The sequence below is a fragment of the Conger conger genome, chromosome 6, assembly GCF_963514075.1.
Source record: "Conger conger chromosome 6, fConCon1.1, whole genome shotgun sequence".
Lineage (NCBI taxonomy): Eukaryota > Metazoa > Chordata > Actinopteri > Anguilliformes > Congridae > Conger > Conger conger.
In genome coordinates, this window is record NC_083765.1 from 25,191,306 (window position 1) to 25,215,107 (window position 23,802).

Sequence of the window (23,802 nt, forward strand, 5' to 3'; positions counted from 1 at the left end):
TCACTGTTTGCCCAGTGCCGGCCAGAAGCAGATGGGCCCCTCTCTGAGCCCAAGTTTCTTCCTGTTAGTCCTGGCCACTGTCGCCCTAAGCTTGCTCTGAGGGGGTTTCAGGCATGGGTTCTTTGTAAAGCTGCTTTGTAACAATCTTTCATTATAAAAAGCGCTATACAAATAAAATTGAATTGCATTGAAGATTCACATCACCCGTTTAACTACAAAGCAATTATGAAACGGCTTTAGGCGGGTGTATTTCTTGGTGCAGGTAAGTGACTGTGTGAAATTTAATCTGCAGAGCACATGTAGCCAAAACCAGCCTCGGGTGGCTCTGGGTGTGCATCCAAACAAACCCTCAGAACTCTTATCTGGTACAGGGCCTGTATGTGGAACTGAAACCCAGCTATGTAGGAGTTCTGACAAATAGACAAGGTGGGTGGGATTTCACAAGTTTTTTTAAGCAGCAACATCCCGTCTTGGTCCTCCTCCAGATCAATATCGTTTAGATCACATCCTCCACCTTTGTCACAATGTGGGAGGGGAAAGGGTGTGTGGGAACACAGATCTGCCCTTTTAGGGCCCCTACCCACGTGCATTGCTGGGGGACACGAGAGTGTACAGTTTGTGGTATCACACACATAATGTCCATCCAAAGAGTTTCACTTGGTTACTCATTTATGTCATTCGATCATAGTTTCATTACTGCTGGGATTTATTTTATTTTATACCAATGCAGCTTGTACAATGACATTATACCTCTGTACACAGTAAGAGAAAAACACTTCTCTGACCAACGGGGACACGGAAGATCAGACATTAATACAATGAAGGGTGTGGTGAAATCCCCCGGCTCCAATTCCATCAGCTGCTATGAAACTGGAGGCCCAATGGTCATAACATTTACCTGTGAGCTTTCCTAAACCTCTGTGAACTCACCTGCCAGCGCTCTGACTGGCGGTTGGACGAGCTGCTGTGCAGAGGCTCACAGTCAGGGCGTCTGGTTTCTCCGCGGACTGCGTGCTACGCGATAGCCCCGGTCCTGTTCCATGGATTAGAGTGAGTGCCGCATGCCCTGCGAGAACACCGAGGCACTTCTCCAGCGCTTTCTTTCCGATTCAGCTCCATTTGGGCATCATGGAAATCGGAGGAGACTGACTGTGAGAAGCTGATTCTTTCTTTTGGACAATTAATGTCACCTAGTAGATATGAAGACAGCCATTTTGATTATAGGTTTGAGCATATTCCTGAAAGGTAAGAACTTGACTACGTATGACTGTGATTGTAATGGTACTTGAGTTAATAAACGTTAATATCACTTACTGCCAAATATTTAATTAAGGGTGAACAGGGGGTTATTATTGTCCTGTACAGAAACTGTTTGTATCCTTTGTTTAGTGCAAGGTATTGTCATTGTGTTCAACATGGTCTTTGGACTTTGCATCAAATTACAAATTATTCTATTGCAATTCTATTGTGATTGTAATGTATGTTGTACATTCAATTTTTATAAAAGTGTTTTGTCCAAAGTATTTATTATATAATAAATGTATTAGGATTGGCGACTCAGAACTTATGTGGGTAAAACATGTTAGTGTACCTAGCTGTGAAGCACATTGAGCAGCTACGTAGTATTAGAGATGGTACATCCTGTCTTTATTATTTTGAATGTTTATATTACACTCAGTGACCAGCCTGCCTCTGGCCTCTCTCATTAACAAGTTAACGTTAACATTTTAACCACAGAACTGCCCATCACTTTTCAACACAAATGTTTCAACCCATGTTTTTAGTTTTTTGCACCATTCTCTATAAACTCTAGAGACTGTTGTGTGTGAAAATCCCAGGAGATCATCAGTTTCTGAGATACTCAATCCATCCTGTCTGGCACCAACAATCAGTCCAAGGTCAAAGTAATTTAGATCAAGTGTTCCCCATTCTGATATTTGGTCTGAACACCAACGGAACCAAAAAGTATGCAAACCTCTTGACCAATTGCATGCTTGGTCGCTGCCCCAGGATTGGCTGCCCCAGGAGTCGCTGCCCCAGGATTGGCTGACTAGATGTTTACATTAATGAGCTAGTGTGCATGTGAATTATTCTATTTATGAATCGCTCTGTTTGCGCCTCCACTGGGCGCTGTCCTGTATAGTCTCCCACACAGCGCAGGGGAAGTACGCCCAGAAGCTGCTGAATGACCTGATGGATAACTACTCCAACGCGCTGCGGCCTGTGGAGGACACAGACAAAGCCCTCAACGTCACTCTGCAGATCACCCTCTCCCAGATCAAAGACATGGTGAGACCAGAGACAGGCCCCCGACTGCCAAGAAAGGCGAGAGGAGGGGGAACACACAGACCATATCGCTCAGGCCAAAGAGAAAGTCTAGCGGAGGTGTCAGCTTAGATCAGAGGTGTCCAAACCACACTCACCAACTGTGAGGACAGCAAAAAGAAATATATGAAAGCTTTTGTTTTAGGGCAATTATACAAAAATAAAATACATGAAATCCACTAAGGATCTAAAATCCACCTTGTATGGGGGGTCATTGATGCGTATGAATGATTTTGGGCAGCAGTGATTGCATGGTTTTCAGTTCCATGTTGATTTTTTTTCACATGGTGATAAAATAAACAAACCGGCCCATGTTGAACTTGAGTATTTAATCTCTTTCCTCAGATAGTAATGTTACTATTGCAGACTCATCATTCATGTACAAGCATATGTATGCGCACACTGGCGTATCCTGTTACCAGAAAAACAACTCTGAACCATCCCCCACCCCCCAGTGAAACACAGTCTATACATATCTGCCGGCCATAAGCACCGCACCCACAGCAGAAATACTACCTGATATCAACACGTGTGTCTTATTTTCATACAATCTGGCTTTGTTGTAGACTGTGAAATAGATTGTATTACACAGTTTGACATTTTTACTGTATGCCTGTCACTCCACCCAGAGCTGTAAGTGTCCTGAGGGAGATGGCGGAGTGTCTCAGGTTTATTTAAACTGCAAGTACACGGTTACCAATGTATTATGCATATTTGGATGTTGTAGCCATTAATGTTTATTTTAACATGCTTATGTTCCAGGTCTTTCAGTTCGCAATTGCTTTGCATAAGCTTGGAATTATAATTTGGTTTTTACCACAGTTTCAAGATAATATGAACCAAGTCTCAATTTATAATTGCTGTAGACTGAATTGTGTAGCATCATAACATCCTGATTTTAGCTTCTAGGAAGACAAGTTTGTCTATTGTCAAGATTATCCGCTCTGCATGTAATGTAATGTAATGTAATGTAATGATGGCTTGCACCTGTACCTGCAGGATGAGAGGAACCAGGTGCTGACATCATACCTGTGGATCCGGCAGATCTGGCACGACGCCTACCTGAAGTGGGACAAGGACGCCTACGACGGGCTGGAGGTCATCCGCATTCCCAGCGATCTGGTCTGGAGGCCGGATATCGTCCTTTATAACAAGTATGGCTCTAAATATGCGTGCACACATAAAGACTCATCACAGTGGTCATGAAGGGTCTTGTGTGCCTGTGATCTCGAGTTCTGTGTAATTCAAAATGGTGGAGGTGTACTCTGAGAAGCAAATAACATAACGGCACAAATTCTCCAGAAGGAAGGCAAGTAACCTGCAAGCAGACAAAACCATACAGCCAATGGTTGTAGCAACAATGGGTTTTGACCAAAACGGTGTTCTTTCATGCAGGTTCATGTAAGGGGTAGAAAGTTGTCGGAAAAACATGTGCCCCCCCCAGTTCAAATTAGAGTGCTCAGTGCCACTAACTACTCCCCCAGGGCAGATGATGAGTCGTCAGGGCCAGCGGGCACCAACGTGGTCTTGCGCTACAACGGCGAGATCACCTGGGATTCCCCCTCCATCACCAAGAGCTCCTGTGTGGTGGACGTGTCCTACTTCCCCTTCGACAACCAGCAGTGCAACCTCACCTTCGGCTCCTGGACCTACAACGGCAACCAGGTGGACATCACCATGGGGATGGACAGTGGCGACCTGTCGGACTTCGTGGAGAACGTTGAGTGGGAGTGCCACGGAATGCCGGCCGCCAAGAACGTCATCATGTACGGCTGCTGCTCAGACCCTTACCCGGACATCACCTACACCCTGCTGCTCAAACGCCGCTCTGCCTTCTACATCTTCAACCTGCTGCTGCCCTGCATCATGATCTCCTTCCTGGCCCCCCTCAGCTTCTACCTGCCGGCCGACTCCGGGGAGAAGGTGTCCCTGGGCGTCACGGTGCTGCTGGCTCTCACCGTCTTCCAGCTCATGGTGGCTGAGAGCATGCCGCCCTCTGAGAGTGTACCCCTCATCGGTGAGTTGGTTCACACTCGTTGTGTGTGTGAGAGTGTGTGCGTGCATGCGTGTGGATGTGTGTGTGTGGTATGCACTTTGAGGTGGCAGGTTAACTTGTCATTAAACTCTTGCTCTTCTGCTATTGTCACCAAGACACCCTCATTCTATGCCATTTCATTTATTCTTAGCCAATGACGAGAAGATGCTGACGCAAACAGTTGTGGAGCAACTTGTATTTGGTGGGATGAGAATAACGTTTCACGGTATACAGGCTAGGCACGTCAGAGAATGTGTTGACAATGCTCCAAACAGACAGACCAGGAACTAAATAATTTATTTCCTGTGCTCCTTTAGGGAAGTATTACATTGCAACAATGATCATGATCACAGCCTCCACAGCCCTCACCATCTTCATCATGAACATCCACTTCTGTGGGGCAGAGGCCAAGCCAGTCCCATACTGGGCCAAGGTGGTCATCATCAACTACATGTCGAAGATCTTCTTCGTGTATGACGTAGGCGAGAACTGCACCACCCCCCAGCAGGAGAAGAGCCCCTTCTACATGGAGGACCCACTGGGCAATGGAAGCCTGTACGGGGGCCATCACGAGGACGATAGCCAGTATAGCCACCTGCAACACCAAGGCCATCACCACGACAGCAGAGATAAGAAGGCCAACACCCTCCCCAACGGTAACAGCAAGTACCACCACATCACGCGTGATGGTAAAAGTGACTACGAGCTGAACGGCGGGCTGAACGGAGGGCTGAACCGAGGGCTGAATGACGAGCTGCTGTACCCGGAGAAGGTCGCCCCCTGTGGGCGGGCCTGCTCCTGCGCCCACCACCAGAAGCTTGTGCGGAACGTTCAGTACATCGCCAACTGCTTCCGGGAGCAGCGGGTGAACTGCATCAAGGGCGCCGAGTGGAAGAAGGTGGCCAAGGTCATGGACCGCTTCTTTATGTGGATCTTCTTCATCATGGTCTTCCTCATGAGTGTTCTGATCATCGGCAAAGCCACCTGACGGAACTGTCCCTTTTCTTACTGCTCTGATTTTCTTTATCCAGGAGACGTGAAACACTCTCGGAGAACTGTTTTTGCGCACGCTGGGGATTGCATTTCCTTTCACAGTCACGTCAAAGCTTTTTTCACCTTTTATTCTCCAGAAATCAGAAAATATACCAGTGGATCAGCTTCAGATGACACCACTGCAGTTCCCATGGACTCTGAGGCATAGTTTCTAAGAATACATATGTGTCTGCAGAACTGACTTCAGTGGTCAAAATCCCTCGGATAAAAACGTATCAAATGGCCTCCTGAAGAGCTCAGTGGTTGTACCCAGGGATTGCTGTAAACACTAATACTGAAAACATACACCATTAAATAATGAACTGTAATCCATTAGAAACAAGGCTACAGAAGCAGATAAGTTAGCATGTGGTGTTAACATCTTATCGCCAGCGATAAGATTGTGAAAGATTTTGAAAGCACAGAAAATATTTCAAAGATATTTTCTCATTTTTATGTTTGAAATGTTCATATTCACAGGCGATGGTTTGCATGATTATGGAAATAACATCTTTGCTTCACAGACTATTATTATTATTATTATTATTATTATTATTAGTAAGTAGTAGTAGTAGTCATACTAGTATCTCACTTAATAATTATCTTTGTAAAGATGATGCACTTAAAGTATAACATGCACTTACTGTATTAGTTGTTAATCACTTGTCAAGATTTTGTATTCTTGTCTCAAATGGATTGTACCAACCTACTATTTAAACAAATTACACAATTGTTATAGCATATTTCCACTATTAATTACAGGGCCGTCAACTTGTTGTTTCATTGTCTTATTAAAACTTTTTATGAGGATTAGTGTTAAGTCCTAAAGTTAGACTAGAGAAACTGCCACGCCGGATGGAAATACATTCGTCTCAAAGGTTGATCTGTGAGCAAACCCTGCTGACTGATTACATGCGTGTAAAGTGATCGGCGTTTCTCCTCCTACACGCTGACCCTGTCCCGTCAGCGGGGAAAACACGAGCGCGGCGGATATCCACTCCGCTGCCGGGAAACAGGATGCCTGCATCGCGCCACCGTGCCTCTGCTTCAGGGCTTCGCAGCGCAGGAATATTTTCGATTGAAGTCGACAACGCTGAATTGTTAATGGCCAGCTTTGTTTTCAGACTGGGAGCAAGATGTAAGACAATCTTTGTGCGGCGTGAACACTCATCAATAATGTACTTTTAATGGGTCTGGCCTTATGGTGCATGACAAGGCTACTGTTGCGGACGCAGCCGCTATCCAGCTGCAGAAAATACAAGCAGTGCGCGTGAAAACAGGGGTACTGTTACAAACGACAGAATAACCCAATCACACCATTAGAGCTCATTGACCCAAATCAACTATGGCTTGACAGCAATTGAAAAATTAAGCAAACAAAACGCTTATACCACAATTCAAAGGAATGAGTTAGATCAGGCCCAACCCTGTCCCTGGATATCTACATCCTATGTTTTCATTTCAACCCCCCCCCACATGCACACTCACACATACAAGCATCATTGATAAATGATTACGGAAAATACAAGGAAACCCTTTTAACCATGCTAACAACAGCAAACTAGTTTGCCAAAGAGCATGTGTATGTTTTTTCATGACTGATCACCTCTCTAAACTGTGATCAACAGGGTGACATTGGCTCAGGCGGTAAGAGCAGTCGTCTGGCAGTCAGAGGGTTGCCTTTTCAATCCTGCCCTGGGTGTGTTGAAGTGTCCCTGAACAAGACACCTAGCCCCCAAATGCTCCTGACGAGCTGGTTGGTGCCTTGCATGGCAGCCAATCACCGTTGATGTGTGAGAGTATGAATGGGTGAATGAGAAGCATCAATTGTACAGCGCTTTGGATAAAGGCGCTATATAAATGGCAACCATTTACCATTTAAGCTGTTCATGCTCATTCTCATTTGAATAAAATTATATTTGTATAATTGTTTTTACCATATAAATCCTTTTTGTAGACCTTATACTTTATGTATAGTACCGTGCATAAGTCTTAGGCCAGAAAATCCAGAAAGCGAAGATGTAACTGTTTTTTTGATGTAATTTTTACAAAAAATGATGCAAGTGTAATTTTTGTTTCTGATTAACTAAATAAGGCCAGCACTGTGGCAGCATCATGGTTTAAGATTACATCATAATGTTGGGCTGAACTGAGCAATGCGAGTGAGCTGGTGAGAGTCTTGTACATAAGATACCCGAGCCACCTAACCACACTCCATCCATCCATTATCTAACCCGCTTATTCCTGGTCAGGGTTGCAGGGATGCTGGAGCCTATCCAGGCATGCATTAGACAAAAGGCAGGAATGCACCCAGGATGGGTTGCCAATCAATCACAGGGCACACAGCACTCACACACTCATACCAATGGGCGATTTAGACTCTCCAATTAACCTAACCTGTATGTCTTTTGTCTGTTGAAATCGGAGTATCAAGAGTAGACCCACAAGGACATGGGAAGAACATTAAAACTCAGAAAAGCCCAGGCCAGGATTACAATTTAGGACCTTCTAACCTCACAACAACCAAACACTAGATGAATACATTTCAGCACAGTGTTTCATAGTTCACTCAGGCCCTGTCTGGGAGTGTTATGGCCCCTGTCAGTGCAGGAGCTTTACTGTTTCACAGACAGGCTGAAATATGGCTGAATAAAGGCCATGCAATGGCTGCTGTCGCCTGGGGTCACAGGGTGTGCAACAGTGCCACCTGCTGGCAATCAATCCACATGGCACAATCAGTGTTGACTACACTTGGGAAACCCACAGAAATTATTGAGCAACCTACTCAAGCACAATATCTCTTCTAAATATCAAACTGCACAAATGGGCCTCAAGTTAAATATGACTAAATGTACTGTAAAACACCATAGATTAAGCGAATCTTCCAAGCAAATAATAATAACTATTAGTTAAGTAGAAGGACAACTATGTGGTTATAGACATGTTTAAAGCTTTAGATAAGTGTTCATTATTTCTAAAAATAAAACTACTTCACAAGCCATCTCACATGTTAAATATTCACACACACAATGAGGAACAAATCCTTTGCAGCCTCGGGTTATAATCCCTGTGTGGACAAATTACATTTTACAAGATCTCATCTATATGTGTGCAGCAAAGAGTAGATACAGGAACGCCAGTTTTGAAAATGCTTTAATGAACTATTCAGCTAGCACTTTAAATACAACAATCCTGAATAGGCTTTTAAAAACAATGCAATGATATTACAGTGCACAGAAACATGTTAAAAAGGCTTAAGTATGTTATGGCAATAAGGCACGCAAAAACTTTTATTTCATTTAAAATAGGTTTCTTAAAATATCCACACCTTGTTCGTTTCAGTAGCCAAGAACTTGCACAAGTTGAAATACTACTCTTGTAGTGTTAGTGAAATAATTGCAATGGAGAGATTGCATAGGCACTTCAGTTTCCTGAATCAGCACTCCATGCTACCTAGAGGCTACAGGGCAATAGCACCTCCATACCAGTTGTACATTAAATGTTTGCATGACACATAACAACTGCCCTATCTGAATGTACACAGGTCCTGGATGCTTTGGCAAAATAGTTATTTGTTATCAGAGGTTGTAATTTTTAACGAGAAAGAAAAGAAAATAGTTTCCTTTTAAAATATATTATGTTTCTTCTCACTTTTTTAAGCTTCATATACAACACTTGTACTGAATATATTAAATATATTTGAACGTTTGTCATTGCAAAGGAACATTTCAGCAGAGTTCTTTCTATTTTTCAAACACCGCAAAAATAGCCTTTAAACAGGCAATACGAAACAGACACCGCATGAACTCCGAAGTAACACGCTGAAAACATCATAAATACATAAGGCCAGGACTATGGCGAATGTTGTGGCCGGTGCTGTGTATTCAGCATGTTTACACTATCTTTCAGCATAGAGTAATTGCAGCCTTCTCCATGGCCAAAAGAAATAAGCTAATAAAAGAGCCGAAGCTAATTAAAAGCAAAAAATTGACTGCAAAGCGAAACAAGCCATATGTTCTCTACCTCACAGTGGCGATGGGTAAAGGGGATCAAATTTAAATATCTCAAATATAAAAAGCCTACACTGTATCCCCGTCCACCTGCCATTGTCACGTGTAAAACACATATTACCGATGAGCTTGTTTATTTAGGCATGTTCTCTCAGTCTGTGTTCTGCAAAGCAAGTTTTACGTGTTTTTATTCTGAAGCACAGTAAAGACCAACTAAATCACAAGACATTTTTAAAAACCGTCGTCGGGTACCGTGAGATAGCAGAATGCGTTTATGCGTGCGTGGTTTCCTCAAAAGTAGAATTATCTGAAGCAACCCCAAGTGCTCACTTTGTGTGTGCATCAGGGCTGCCACTTTGCGCACGTACATGATCAAATCCGCTAAAGTTAGAATGAGACAAACGCCACCAAAAGCAACAAATATTTCACTGAGAGAAAGAAATGGCAAACTCCTATGGACTATGTTAAGTGCACTTTGGTAAAGTAAATCACGATAATGTACATGAGGGTACCCTGGCAGGAGAGCGGAGTGTAATGTGAGCCAGCCACAACTGATAAAACAGATAGGGAAGCGCACGTCAGTTGCCGCGGTTACCATCGTTCATACACAGGAGACGGTGTGGTGTGTTTTTGCTCAGAATATAGCTCGCTCAAGATCTACTTTGCTCAAAGCAATTTGTCACAGGGGTAGAATTTTAGGGGGTTTGATTCACTGACCTTAAAAAAATGCGTTAAATAATTCCAGCCCAGTTCTAAAGCTCCCAGTTCTAGTCGTTGAAGTGTAACATTGTAAGGAGTACTACTTTTTTGTTTGTTATTAAAACGTTATACGCTTTCTGGTGAAGACGTATTCTGTGAGCACGTGGTAGACCCTGCAAGTCGTAACGAATGAAAAATTAAGGGGAGCTGCAAAGACAGATATTAGACTATGGTCAGTATTATATTAATCATTCAGCTGGTTAAGACAGAAGTATTTGAACCAATTCGAAACTTGTGTTTACCGAGGTGAAAGTATTTCAGCACTGGGGGGTAGCTTTGAGTAGTTTTGTTCAACAGTCACCGTGAATTCACTTTCTTTACCCTACAGGGACAAAAGTAGGTCTCTGACTAGAGACTCTTCAATAATGGTAATTTACCTCCTTTCTCAGGTTGTATTTTTGCAGGTACAGTATCACCCTTTGTTGGTTACAAATATTTGTATTTTCAGTTTTTGTTTTTCCGGTGCTTTTGGGGATCAAAAAGTAAACTTTTTGTTCCTGGGTTTTTGCTGAAGCAGACATTATCTACTTAAAATCTTTCCATCCATACCTTTTCTTTGAGATAAAGATAACACACATACCCAAAGCTAAACCTAAAAGCTTCATACCACAGTACTTTATGAAGACATAAAACTAAAATGTGTATATTAATATGAATAATAATGCAACAAAACAAATAATTATAATAATAAAGGCATAGCTAAATGTCCTCATTCAAATTGGTAGGCATACAGTGTGTGGACGGAAGACATATAAGCCTCTACAGTAATATTTCAGACTATTGCTTACATCGTCAAAAACTCTCACAATATAAACTTTCTCAACAAACTAAAAAAGTACATTTTCTTCAACCGGCTTCTATTTTTGTACAAAGAAATTCATGTTTTTTGTAAAGAAAAAAACAATATTTTTAAGATGTAAAGTTACACATCTTTATGTCAAGTAATATGCTCACTTTCAGAAACGAAAAAAAGAAAAGAAAAGCCAAACAAAATGCAACAAAGCAAAAAGGCAAATGAAATGAAAAATTCAAAATGGAGTTCTCTCTTCATAAATACGAAAGTGTTCCTTCAGTGTCCTTGTTGCCCGGGCAGCCGCGCTGCGTCAGTATGTCGGGTACACGTCGTGAATGGGCATCTGGAAGGCAGCGGCGGGGAAGGCCTGAGGTACGTATCCCGCGTAGCTGCCGTAGGCTGCGGCCGCGGCCGCTGCGTTCTTGTGCAGGGCAGCCATGGTGGCGGAGTTTGCGTGCGCGGCGATGGGGATGTAGCTAGCCCCGTACAGGTTGGCGGCGGTGGGGATGCGCTGGACGTTGTGAGGCATAGCGTACACTGGGGTGATGGGTCGACCCTGCGGGAAGCAAGGGGAACAGAAAACAGGGTGGAAAGGGCCAGATTAGATGTGTAACGATTAGGTTATTCAATAATCTTCCCAACGACAATGAATATGACAATGATGATGATGATGATGCTTATTATTATTATTATTATTATTATTATTATTATTATTATTATTAGTATTATTATTATTTAATAACATGTACATTATATGCAATTTCATGTACATTATATACAATTACAATTACCTCTCTTTTGAGACTGATTTGTTGAACCAAGCGATTTTGGGCTGCGGTGAAACTACATAAACTGTGGCTGTGTGACCAAATACAAACTTGACCTTCTCCTGGACTGATAAATTCACCTATTTAGTGAGGACTTGTGAAATTCAAACAACTGCTACTTGCATTCCCTGGGATGAGAAATCTGACTCGCAGTTACTCCTGACTGGCTAAATACTGGACATTTCTTCAATATTTATTCTGATTGTGTGGTTGCTACTACTACCCCGCTCTGTAAATTAAACATTGTTCATTCTTTTTAGACAATCTTTGAGTGTTATATAACAGATGCTGAATTCCGTAAATTGCCATATATTGACATTGGTAGATGGCATTAACTCCCAGAATTCAGAGAACCATCTTAGAAGAAATGGATGTCATATAATGGAAGAGACAGGTAAAGAGGGAGAGAGTGAGAGAGAGAGGCAGAGCGACATGGAGACATGGAGTGACAGAGAATGCCAGAGAGAGAAAATGAAAGTGTGTTACAGCGTGGTTTGTACCTGGAAGGGGGGAGGGGTGGACACGGATGGGAGGACTGTTGCGGCTGTGGGCGCCCCCGTGTGGTCATGCTGGAGAGCCAGGGGGCTGATGAGGTGCTCCATCGCATGGATCTTCCCCTCCTCCATAACCTTAGCAGCGGGCCCCGCAGAGTACATGGGGTACTGGCCCCCCAGAGCTGGAAGGGCCACTGCAGAGAGAGAGGCAGAGAGCGTTCAGAGAGGAGTGCTAAGGTATTCGAATATATCATTCGAATGTTCTTCTATAAATATGTGATTCAACTGAGCTGGTAATCAATTATTATTTATTATTATTTACTTTATTTATACAGTGGGATCACACTGAGACAAGTCTGAGCCCTGTGTAGACACCAATACAGATGCAATAGAGGCAAGGACATGAAAGGATGGTGACAAATGTATCAATACACTTTAGAGGGTGATGAAAAAAACAAGCAGATGTAAAAAGTCCTCTGTTCCCATGCGCCCAATGTTTCAAATGAAACTGAGTAAGCACTGGTTTCTCCGACCCTAATTAGCACTAATTTGTGTCTTGAGTATCCAACTGACATGTGGACGTATTAGAGGAGGCGTAATTATCCCTTCAGTGCTCAAATGTTCCAGCAAGGCTGCGTAATCTAGCGCAAGTGAGATTATGTTAGTCGCATTAATCCTGTCTTGGGACACATGTGAAGTATGTGCTCCTTATGAAACACAGCGACTGCCTGCTTGGACCTGTTACACTGGTCCTGTTACACAACACCACTTCAGCTGCAGCCACTCCAGTTAAGTATGACTCAGTTTAAAGAGAATCTGCCTCACGATTAACGTGTTTTAGCAGCCCACAGAGCCGCCGTTCAGTCTTTTCATTGTTCTGCCAATCAAAAGGCAAATGAGCACTGCTGAGGCCTGTTACCAGTAAATAAGTACGGTGGACATTAGTATTTATTTAATTTTGGGGAAGCACCAGCAATCACTTCTGTGAAAGTACATTCATATAAAAGTAAAGAATGCTTTACTTTTTTTTTAAAATAAAAAAACAAACCCCCTACCAAAGGATTTTAGGAATATACCCAATTTTACTGAATTTTATGAAGAATTTAAGTGGAAAATGAAATTGGGTTAATCACAATTCCCTTATATGTGATAATGATGCGCAAAATCGGTTATTAGGCATTATTAGAGTGGGAGAGTAAGGGAGTGGCAGAAGAGAAAACCAGTTAAAGAGGAACCAAACATAACTGACAACAGCTCTTCTAGGAAACCGAGAGTAAAAAAGGGGTGGGGCTAGAGGCGGAGCACGGAGGTAAAAGGGCGGGACCGGAGGCAGAGTGAGCGGGCTAAAGGGGACAGGGGCGGAGCCCCATACTAACTTGTGCCAGGCTTGATGCCCACTGAGTTGACCGGGGTCAGCTCCAGACTGGGCACCAGCTCGTAGGGTTTGTCCTGCTGCTTGGCCTTCCCTTCGTGGTAACGGCTGTAGATGCCCCGCCCGGCTGAGTACCCCCCCAGGTAGGAGCCTCGGGGCCCCGGGGTCCTATTCCCGCTGGCTGCGCGCCCGCGGCCTCTTACGGTACCTGCTGGAGACACAAACGGGACACGCACCAGTTCAGAAAGGGGTGCGCCCCTGCTCACACGTCCTGCTTAGTTGTAAAGAGCTTGGCTGTCATGCTGGTTTTTTCGCAAAAAGTCCTGGGTGGGTCGGAGGGGGGTTGGGGATTGGGGATGCCTTTTTAGTATAAAGATGCTCATTTTAATGTTAATCCTTTTTATTTCTGGGTCGAGTGAAGTCCAAGTTAGGCAGAGGTAGAAAGTCCAGGCTCAGGAAGAAAAAGTCTGTTTGTTCCAATCACCTGGACTTGATAATTAGCACAATTCTTCAGCTGCCACCGAAAAAAGAAACAAATGTCGCGATATTTAGAAAAACATATGCATGTTTATGGTGCAGACATTGTGCTAAAGTGCACCTGTGCAAGGTGATAAAAAGTTGGATAGCAAGTAGAGGTTTCAAACAGGTATGACCTTCTCCTGTGTTTTCAAAGCGGTTAAGAAGGTCATTTGTGACTGAAACATCCACCCACAATCACTTATGCACGTAGCTGTAACTTTTACTGCCAAGCCAGGCTGAGCCCCTGGGTGGGGCTTTACTACCCAGGGAGCACTGCAGTAACCAACTACAGCCTGGAGAGTGAAGTGAAGAGATTGGCTCTGAGGGGAGCTCAGCCATAATGTAAAGCTTGCTGATCACGTTGTTGGCAATAGGGGTAAATGCATACCATAATACAGGTGATCAGAGCACTGCAGGGTTGAGTATTGTTCAGTGACATTTACTGATGGCACATGTTTTGTGGTCCCTGGATTTAACACCAATGGTGCGATGAGGAGTAGGTGTAGGAAACGTAGAAGAGTTTTCATGAGAGGTCATATTGCAAGCAGATGCTTTCATTTGTTGAGCATGGTATGAAAAACAGACATTGATTATTGAGCTAAGAAGATATTTTTGTGCACTTTGATTGGGGCTGACTTTAAAGAGGAAAGGGAAAAATCCAGAGATAAAAGTGTTCAAATGTTTTCCATAGATTTCCCCCTACCAACACAGTAAATCAGTACTGTTAAACCAGGCCAGTCAAGACAGCCAAGATGCTCTTTTTAGTTAATCGATTTCACAATTTAGGCAATGAATTAGTGTGATTTCTCTTTTCATTAAAACACAGCCACATCATCAGAACGATTGGCAGCTGTTTAGAAGATGTCTATGCATTCAACACTGAAGCAAAACACAGAGTCACCAACATCCCTTCAAAAACACAGCAAAGTCAAAGGTGGAAGAAGATAATGCAAAGTCTAACCTTTCACAAAGTAGTCTCTGTTGGGTCCTATCAGCGCGCTGTAAGGGTATCCGTAGTAGGTGAGCGTGTAGGGGTCGCACTGGTAAACATAGCTGGGCTGGGAGGTGTCTGGAGCGGTAGTGGTGGTACCCTTGGACGCTTTCTGGTAGCGTGTGTACTGCTCCTTGTCGACGGGCTTGGCCAGGGTGACCTCCACGCAGGATCCCTCCACCTCGGTGCCGTTCAGGTTGTCCATGGCGAGGACGGCGTCGTCGCGGCTCACAAAGTGCACGAAGGCGTAGTCGCGGATCTTCTTTACGCGCTCCACGCAGCCCGGGTTGAACTGGCTGAAGGTCTGGCGCAGCGTCTCCTCAGACGTCTCCATCATCAGGTTCCTCACGTACAGGATCTTCACCGTCTCCATCACGTCCTCGTCCACGTCGATCTCCGGCTCCGCCCAGTCCACGGCGATCTGGTGGCCCCACAGCTGGATGCGGCCCGGCATCAGCTTCCTCCTGGCCATGGCCGCCGCCCGGTGGCTCTCGTACTCCACGAAGGCGAAGCCGCGGTTCTTCATCTTGTCGGCGGCGCTGGCGTACACGATGACGTCCAGCACGCCCTCCGTCACCTTGGAGACCTCCTCCAGGATCTCCTCGCGCTTCTTGGTCTTGGGGATGCCCCCGATGAAGAGGCGGCAGTTGTCCACGGAGCAGCACACGCCCAGGAGTCGGCCCGGGCGGACCTCGTAGTTGTTGAGTTCCCGCACGGCCCGCTTGGCCTCGTGCTTCTGGGTGTACATGACGAAGGCGTAGCCCCGGTTCTTCCCGTCGAAGTCCATCATCAGGCGCATCTCGTAGATGCGGCCCACCGACTCGAACACGGGCACCAGCTCGTCCTCGTAGACGTCCCGCGGGATCTTCCCCACGAAGATCTCGCAGCCCCGCGGCGGGACTGAGCCCTCCCAGTCGGGCGGGGGTCCGTACCTGCGCTGGCCGTTCTCCTGGACCATGCCGTAGCCCGTGCGCTCCATCAGCGACACCAGCGCGGCCTCGTTAGGGGCTCCGGTCACCCCCTCTGGGACGGGGGAGTGGTGGGCATAGGCAACGGGCTTAGATCCGGAGGGGTTTGGGTTACTCATAGCGGATGCAGAGGCGGAGTCTTCTGCTGTCATACTGCTGATACCATCCAATCGTATCTGGGGCCTGAGCAAACATGAGACAGACAAAAAAGTACCAAAGGAGTAAGACAGGTGTCTGTTGTAGGCATTATTAGACACCTTATACATTCAAAAATAATCTGTACATTTTCAACACTACTTTTGTGTTACTTTCAACACATTTTGTGTCAAATATTTTGTTGCAAATACACAATTTACGTGTTACAATGGGTGGCTTTTTAACACAGACTGTGTTGAAAGCAACACAAAATGTGTTGTCCTTAACTAAACATGTTTTTGACACATCTGTTTTTAGAGGGTCCATAGACCCTGCAGACCCTGATCTTCTGGGATTTTCACACACAACAGTCTAGAGTTTGAGAATGGTCTGAAAAAACTAAAAACATCCAGTGAGCAGCTGTTCAGCAGGCAAAAACAGCTTGTTAATGAGAGAGGTCAGTGGAGAAGGGCCAGACTGGTCAAAGCTGACAGGAAGGTGACAGTAACGCAAATAACCACGCATTACAACAGTGGTTTGCAGAAGAGCATCTCCGAACACACAACACATCAAACCTCATATGTGGATAGGCTACAGCAGCAGAAGACCAATAAGTCTAAGAAAGAAGCCTAATAAATACCTAATATACACTGATTTTATATTGATGTACAAACATGTGCCCTCCTCAATACCTTTAAAAACATGGCTTACATATGAAGCCAGTTGTCTTTTCACCCCATGAGGCCTGAAGCCCCATTTGTGACTTACACAAGTAGAGTTGATGTGAGACCACAGAAGATCAGGCTAAAGTCTACTACTATAAAAGTGCAATACCAGCTACCTGTAAAATGCTGAAAGACATCAACATTTTAATCCTTCACAAGTTAGATGTTACTGAAAGTCTCTGTCAATCATTCACACCAGGCAATTTCAGATGGGGATTAATGATTGCTCCAGATAATGTTTTATCGCTTCCTGACTGACTGCACTTGTAAGTATTCTTGCTGCCCACAAAAAAGAGAAAAAAAAAATCATAACAACCCTCTCCTGTTTTAACATCCTAAAACAATTTTCCAGTCTTAATCTCAAGAACGATATGCTGTTTTCTACTATGCTGAAACATAGTAAAAAGATAAATTAAAAAATATTCATGCTAATAATTTCGCTGTGACATGTCAGCCATGACACTTGTATGATGTCAAAAATGTAAATATGTAAACTTTGTTTTCCCTGCCGGGGACACAGGAGGATAATGCTTTTATCTGACCGTTCCTTTTATCACCTTATGGTGCTGTCACCATTTCCACCTTTGGCCCTTTTATTGGATGCAGAGGGCCTATAAATGCCTTTTAAATAAGCTCAAGGTTTACTGCTGTAGATCATGTGGAAGGGTGTGAGGGATTTGGGGGTAGTTGGGGTCATGGGGGCTAACTGACAAGTCAAAAATAAATAAGAAAATGTTCTGAAGAATCACCAGTCAAAAACTGAGTCACGCTCATGCCCCTTTTTCAATACCTTTTCATTCTTTCCCCAATTCAGTTTCTATAGTTCCAGTCCTTTCTACAAAGACATTTTCATGGTTAAACTTGTAACTCTGTACATTGCGTTATAGCATGTTTGTTGCTGGATTGTGCTGCTTCATGTGTTAGAAAACGTAAAAACTACTTTAAGCCTGAAACTCTAGTTAGGCTGAAGAAGAGTTTAGCCTCTGGGAAATAAATGGATTGGTGGCAAAATCAATACAATTTCAACTGTTGCATAATTTGTATCATTAGAAATTCAGAAATAAGAGCAACATTTTTTGTAACTCGTTTAATATTTGGAAAAGGATCGCTCAGCGCAGAGAGCAACATAGTGCGCACATCCTCTCGTGGACATTATTCCAGACCCGGGCATGAAATTCACAGTCAAATTTCAGTTTACGGTTTGTTCTTTGCTGGATATGACAGTAGGTTTCTCCAGTATTTGTCATAAGATGTTTTTTTACTGAACTAAATTAGCACAATCTAAAACTCAAAAATGCTTGAAAGAACAGTTTAACAGAAGGACATTACAATCACAAGGCTTATTATGGCCAAGGTGGGGGAGCCAAGATTCTGTGATCTTAAACCAAGTGGTTATCTAAAACTGAGGGGCAAATTTCCTTGAACCCACTGTTACCTTGACTTAGAAGAAGGATGTAAAGCCAGACAAAAAGGGAAGAGGAAAACTGATCTAAAACTGGTTAATGCCTCCGCACACACTGGAAATCCACAGAGGAATGTGATCACGCTGAGCAACATAGTGCATGACATGCACTATTATGTCACAACTGACTTCTATCTTACTTTACGTTTTCATTCTTCTCTTGATCTCACTTATCAGCTTTTTTACATCAGGGTGATGAAGCCTGCTTTCCCAGCATGTGATTATGACCTATGTTACAAAATAAACTGCAAGTCTGCAGGTCTAAAGGTATGTAATACGTTATCTTCTTCAAGGAAGCATAAATTCCTGCACACATTTTTTAATTTTAAACCTTTTTTTCCCAAAAGACACAGTTTTAATCCTAACTAGCTGGCTAACCATTTTCTCTCTAACTCATTTACATGACAGAAGTGTAGGTACTTATAGTAGATGTGGAAACACCAATGTAAAGTCACTCGATAGGGTGTGGAGCTTTCTAGTGTGTTCAGCATGGCCAGTATGTGCATTGGCAAGGAATATATCAGTAGCTGAGATTTTACAGGAATATGTCACCAGAATTCTATGTAAAAAAAACAAAACTATCTCCACTTCAACAAATTCTGTTGATGGAAATGGAAATGTTGTCTCGGGCTTTGTTCCAGAATATTCCATATACACCTTACTGGGTTTTGGTGTGGTGAATGGAAAATGCTCATGCACAAACCCTGCCAGACAAATATATGCCCCATACAATTACAGATCCACCAGATTCACTGGTATTTTAACACTTTTACCAGCTGGTGCAGGACCATTTTCTGTTCTCTATCAAATGTCAGGTGCCTCAAATCAGGGCATTGTACCATTCTGATTATTTGAGGAAGCATTATTGTCTACATTTACTTCACTGACAAAGACAAGATACCTAGCAACCTCATTCAATGCTATGAAAGTATTCAGGGTATTTAAGTGCTGCAGCATTGCCCCACCAAAGCATCCAGTCCTTTGATAATTAGTGCTAATTGTGCTAATTTCAGCTACTCCCTTGATGCAATCCAAGGAATGGGTTTCATGGTTGCGATAATTATTTATATGAGAGCCTCTGTCTGGCAGACCAGTGTTACCTCACCAATCAAAAGTGGTGTAGACATGACTCATAGTTCCACAGAATGCAAAGGCATGTAGCTGTGTGGAGGAAGGTATTTTTGCAACAACTGTCATTCTCCTTGGTTATAAATATAGCTAACAATCAATTAAATGTTGAGCAAGTGGCTAAATAGCTTTGTGTAGCACTACTTGCAAAAAAGAAGAATCCACAGGAGCATGTTACACTCTGTCAGGTTCAGGCAGTGAGAATGTTCCAGAGCAATGATGAACCAGAGCCATCAGAATCTTTGGATTTTAAGACCTTTAAAAGGGGTGGTTGCACAGTAGCAATAATTCACAAACCGGTTTTGCGTGGGCCCTCAGTTAGCATACACTAGGTATGGGCTGTCCATCCTGTAGGTTTTCATTTCAACTATAATTTGGCACACCTGATTCTACCATCTTACGATCAGCAGCTCAGTGGCATCTCTAGCTGTTGAATGAGGTGTGCTTTGTTAAGGTTGGAATGAAAACCTGATGGTAAATCTCCAGGAACAGGGTTGGGCAGCCCTGTTCTAATGTGTCTGTGCTCAATATGGTAACCAAAAAAAGCCTTTGGTAGGAAATACACTCTAGGATGCTTATTGATATAAATCTACAGATTTTTAGAGAACAGGCCAGGGTGACAATTAATGAATGCATTGCTGTGTGATGTGTATACTGAATAACAAATGCTCATGTGAGTACACTCAATGAAAAAAGATAAAATCTCATAGAATGTGAGTTCATCTGAGGCGCACATTTTCACCCCAAGCCCAGGAGAAGAATAAAGTCATGAGAGAGATAGAAGTGAAAGTGAGAAGGTCGGTGGAGTTTACTGAGCATGAGCATCCAGAGAGAAGTGTGACCAGCACTGAACATGAAGTGAAAACCTCAGCAACTGCTGGTGTCTGGCAAGAGGGGATAAAAGTGTGCGTAGGTTTTGTGAGGCTGCAATTAGGCAATTATTTCACATGCTCATGTCTGTGAAAGTATGATACGATTTTCTGCAACAGAGGAAACAGTATGTATGTTATGTGCGAGGATGCGTTCCAGTGACTGTGTGAGAGAGTCTACTGGAATGTGTGTCTGTGTGTGTCTGTGTGTCTGCATGATTCACCAACACGTACCTGTAGCCTACAACTAACCTTCTGGCCCCCAGGGAAATACAGATTTTCAATCTTTCTGTCAGAATAATAATCAAAATTGAAGCACTCCCACCGACAATCTCTCTCTCTCTCTCTCTCTCTCTCTCTCTCTCTCTCTCTCTCTCACACTCTCTCTCTCTCTCTCTCTCTCTCTCTCTCTCTCACACTCTCTCTCACACACACCCACACACCAGTAGTTAAGGGATAAGCACAATGCAGGCACATGTTTTGAAAACCTGTAAGTTGCTGGGTCACTCTGTGGTGCGTGTAAAGAGGTAGTTTTCCCCTATTAAGAATAGTAAGACTAAAGTTTTGCGTGAGTGGAGTCAGAGGGTGGTGAGTGTGGATATTCTTTCCCCCTTTGAATGAACAAATATAATTACTTCCTGGTATGTAACCATTGTGTGAGTATGTTTGCGTGTGTGTGTGTGTGGAATGAGGCCAATCAATCAGGCTGATAGTTTTGTTGTGTCTTATCACATCGAAACTCTATTTATATAGCCATGCTAACAGAACCCAAACCATGAATTGTACAGAGACACCACAGCACTGGTGATGTGCGTCAGCAGAGCATCGTGTCCGCATGACAACGACACATAACTTCTGAAAACAAAACGGCCAGCCAAATGGCCGGGGCAGGCTGGAGGATACATCATTGGCACATTGAGGACGCTATGGACAGCTGCTAGCCAATGAGCATTTGTGCATTCTGTGGCATGATGGTGAGCACACCCAGGATGTTATCCCTTACACTGATCTGAGTGTTCCACATTCAATCGTTGTTCTGATATTTGAAGATAGAGTATTGTTGAAGCCTGTGGCCTTATTATAAAACACACAGACAAGCTCATACAAACACACACACACACACACACACACACATACACGCGCGCACACAAATGTAAAAAGTAAAACAAAAACGGCTTTTCTAAAAGAGAGGAATTTCTCTTCCACTGAAAAAGGTTGCACTGATGGGAAATGGCTGGGTTGGAACAGAGATCTGAAGTGACCTGGTCCTCATGCCCCCCTCCCCCACGCGGCCCCAGCCAACAGCAGGGATACTCCCACTCTGACTGACTTTCCAGCTCTAAACTTTCTTACATGGGCTCACAGTTCATCTAGGGTTGTCCCAGAAAATTACCAGCGGTCCACATTAACATAAATAATAGTGTGTATGGCGCTTTAAATTGCTTACCTCTGCTTAAAAAGAAGTAAGTATTCAAAATGGAGCCCCCATCTTGTTATGACTATAATTTCTTCATATTACAAATGTTGATTTGCATGAAGAAACAACCACTCATCACAAACTTTGTCATCAAATTTCAAGTTGAAAAAACATAATTTAGGGGGTTTTCTGTTTGCTGTTAAACATAGTGGCAGGTCATTTTTTACCCTTAAGCAAACAAAAGGGGTAAAAGGCATGTTTGGAAATGTTTTCTGCATTACATCAAGCACTTTCCCTGTGTTCTACTCAACAATACATACAACAATCCAATCAGTCATTGACTGTACAGAGAGACTGTTAGATATCACAACTGGAATATGGGCCAGAAAATGATACTATCGCACAACCTCCCAAATACAATCAACAATTAAAAATGTATGAGGTCATTGTCCATGTACATTTTTCTGTTACAGTATATGAACATTTTAATTGGCAGCTGGAGAATCTGGTAAATGCCTCTTTTAAATTTGATTGGGCATTTAGTGTTTTTTTTTAGGTCTGCTTGTGTCCACTGGTGATCATCGTAATTACAATGTGCTCATTTAAGTGGATCCAGCAGGACAGCCGACTGCTGCATGTCTGCTGGAAGCATCAGTGTCTGCGGTATGTGCTGTACACCACAGAGAACTGCAACCACATTGAATGGAACACTTGACCAAAGCACAGTGTTCATATAAGTATCTCAATGCATTGCAAGTTCATTATTATTGCATGACATTGAGTATCGGAATAAGCTAGGTAAATCAATATACAGTCCCGGCCAAAGGTTTTGTCGCATGAGTGGACAAAAGTGACAATTGCTCATTACCCAAATCTTAATTAGCTAATACAGTTAGGAAACAACACAAATTAATCATAAGTGTCTAAAGTTTATTTAAATACTAGCAAAACAAAAATTTGACTGTCTTCTGGGTGAACCGTGGGGCCCCAGAGGGTCGTTGACAATATTGGCGGCGCTTGGGATGGAGCTCAACTGACGATTCATCTGAAAAATCAATTTTTTGCCACTTTTCTGCTGTCCAACCTTCCGCCAGGCTGTGGGCCTTGGCGTACACAACACAGTTTCTTAGCTGTTGTTTAGCGCTGGTTTCTGGGTAGCAATACGACCGTGGAGACCATTGCAATCAAAAATCCGATGTACAGTTCTTGACGAAACAGGTGTTGCTGGCGTCCACTCCTCCTGGAGCTGTGAGGCGGTTGATATGGGGCTGGCTTTTGACAGTCGGACCAGCAAGCTGTCGTCTCGAGCAGTTGTCTTGCGCGGTCTGCCCGACCTGGGTCTTTCATGGACGTCGCCAGTCTCTTGGTAGCACTTGCAAATCCTCTCAACCTGCCGTTTAGACACATTGAAGATGTCTGCAGGAGACTTGGACTTGAGATTCTTGATGATCAGCACTTTGGTTTCTGGTTTGATCTTGGGCATGTTGACAGAAGCAATGTTGAGCATGAACTTGATGGCTTAAAATGTCAAATTTCTGCTTTTATAGCTCAAAGTTACCTACAGCTGACTAATCAAGCCCCTTGTTTGTTTCTCCCTTATTCACTGTGGCCTAGAAATTGGAATTGGCCATTGCGACAAGACTTTTGTCCGGCCACAACTGGCCTGTTGATCATTATCAAGCTGTAACATTTAGTAACAATTTTGAAATGTCATTTTGCTAGCTTCTAATAAATTTTAGACACTTATGATTAATTTGTGTTGTTTCCTAACTTTATTAGCTAATTAAGAGTTGGGTAATTAGCAATTGTCACTTTTGTCCACTCATGCGACAAAACTTTTGGTCGGGACTGTACTGTAGCAGCTGAATGATGCTGATAGGATGCCAATAATGAGTACACAAAATGCTGAACGGTCAGTGATGGAATCTTCCAACAATTCAT

General features: G+C 43.4%; 2 protein-coding genes across 6 annotated transcripts in view; one reads left to right on the plus strand and one right to left on the minus strand.

Annotated features, from left to right (window-relative positions):
* The first annotated feature begins 1,199 nt into the window (after nt 1–1,199).
* chrna9a (cholinergic receptor, nicotinic, alpha 9a) lies at nt 1,200–5,348 on the plus strand. The gene is made up of 5 exons (XM_061246711.1): nt 1,200–1,245; nt 2,144–2,289; nt 3,325–3,479; nt 3,810–4,342; nt 4,678–5,348. Exons 1-5 carry the CDS (start codon nt 1,200–1,202, stop codon nt 5,346–5,348), a joined length of 1,551 nt encoding a protein of 516 aa, XP_061102695.1.
* A 3,180-nt stretch (nt 5,349–8,528) lies between these two features.
* LOC133131379 (RNA-binding protein 47-like) overlaps nt 8,529–23,802 on the minus strand; it is a 36,449-nt gene continuing 21,175 nt past the window's right edge. For 4 of the 5 annotated variants that reach the window (XM_061246707.1, XM_061246704.1, XM_061246705.1 and 1 more), the window contains 4 exons: nt 15,128–16,308; nt 13,652–13,858; nt 12,282–12,469; nt 8,529–11,510 (listed from right to left, as the gene is read on the minus strand). In XM_061246707.1, the coding sequence (XP_061102691.1) occupies nt 11,265–11,510; nt 12,282–12,469; nt 13,652–13,858; nt 15,128–16,277 (1,791 nt within the window). In that variant the 5' untranslated portion in view covers nt 16,278–16,308 and the 3' untranslated portion in view covers nt 8,529–11,264. The remainder of the gene's footprint in view (nt 11,511–12,281; nt 12,470–13,651; nt 13,859–15,127; nt 16,309–23,802) is intronic. The other variant, XM_061246708.1, reaches the window with a different exon arrangement.

Coding starts and splice junctions, on each gene's coding strand:
- chrna9a (XM_061246711.1), top strand. CDS start 1,200: ATGAAGACAGCCATTTTGATTATAGGTTTGAGCATATTCCTGAAAG. Junction 1,246..2,143: donor TTTGAGCATATTCCTGAAAG/GTAAGAACTTGA, acceptor TGTCCTGTATAG/TCTCCCACACAGCGCAGGGG. Junction 3,480..3,809: donor GATATCGTCCTTTATAACAA/GTATGGCTCTAA, acceptor CTACTCCCCCAG/GGCAGATGATGAGTCGTCAG.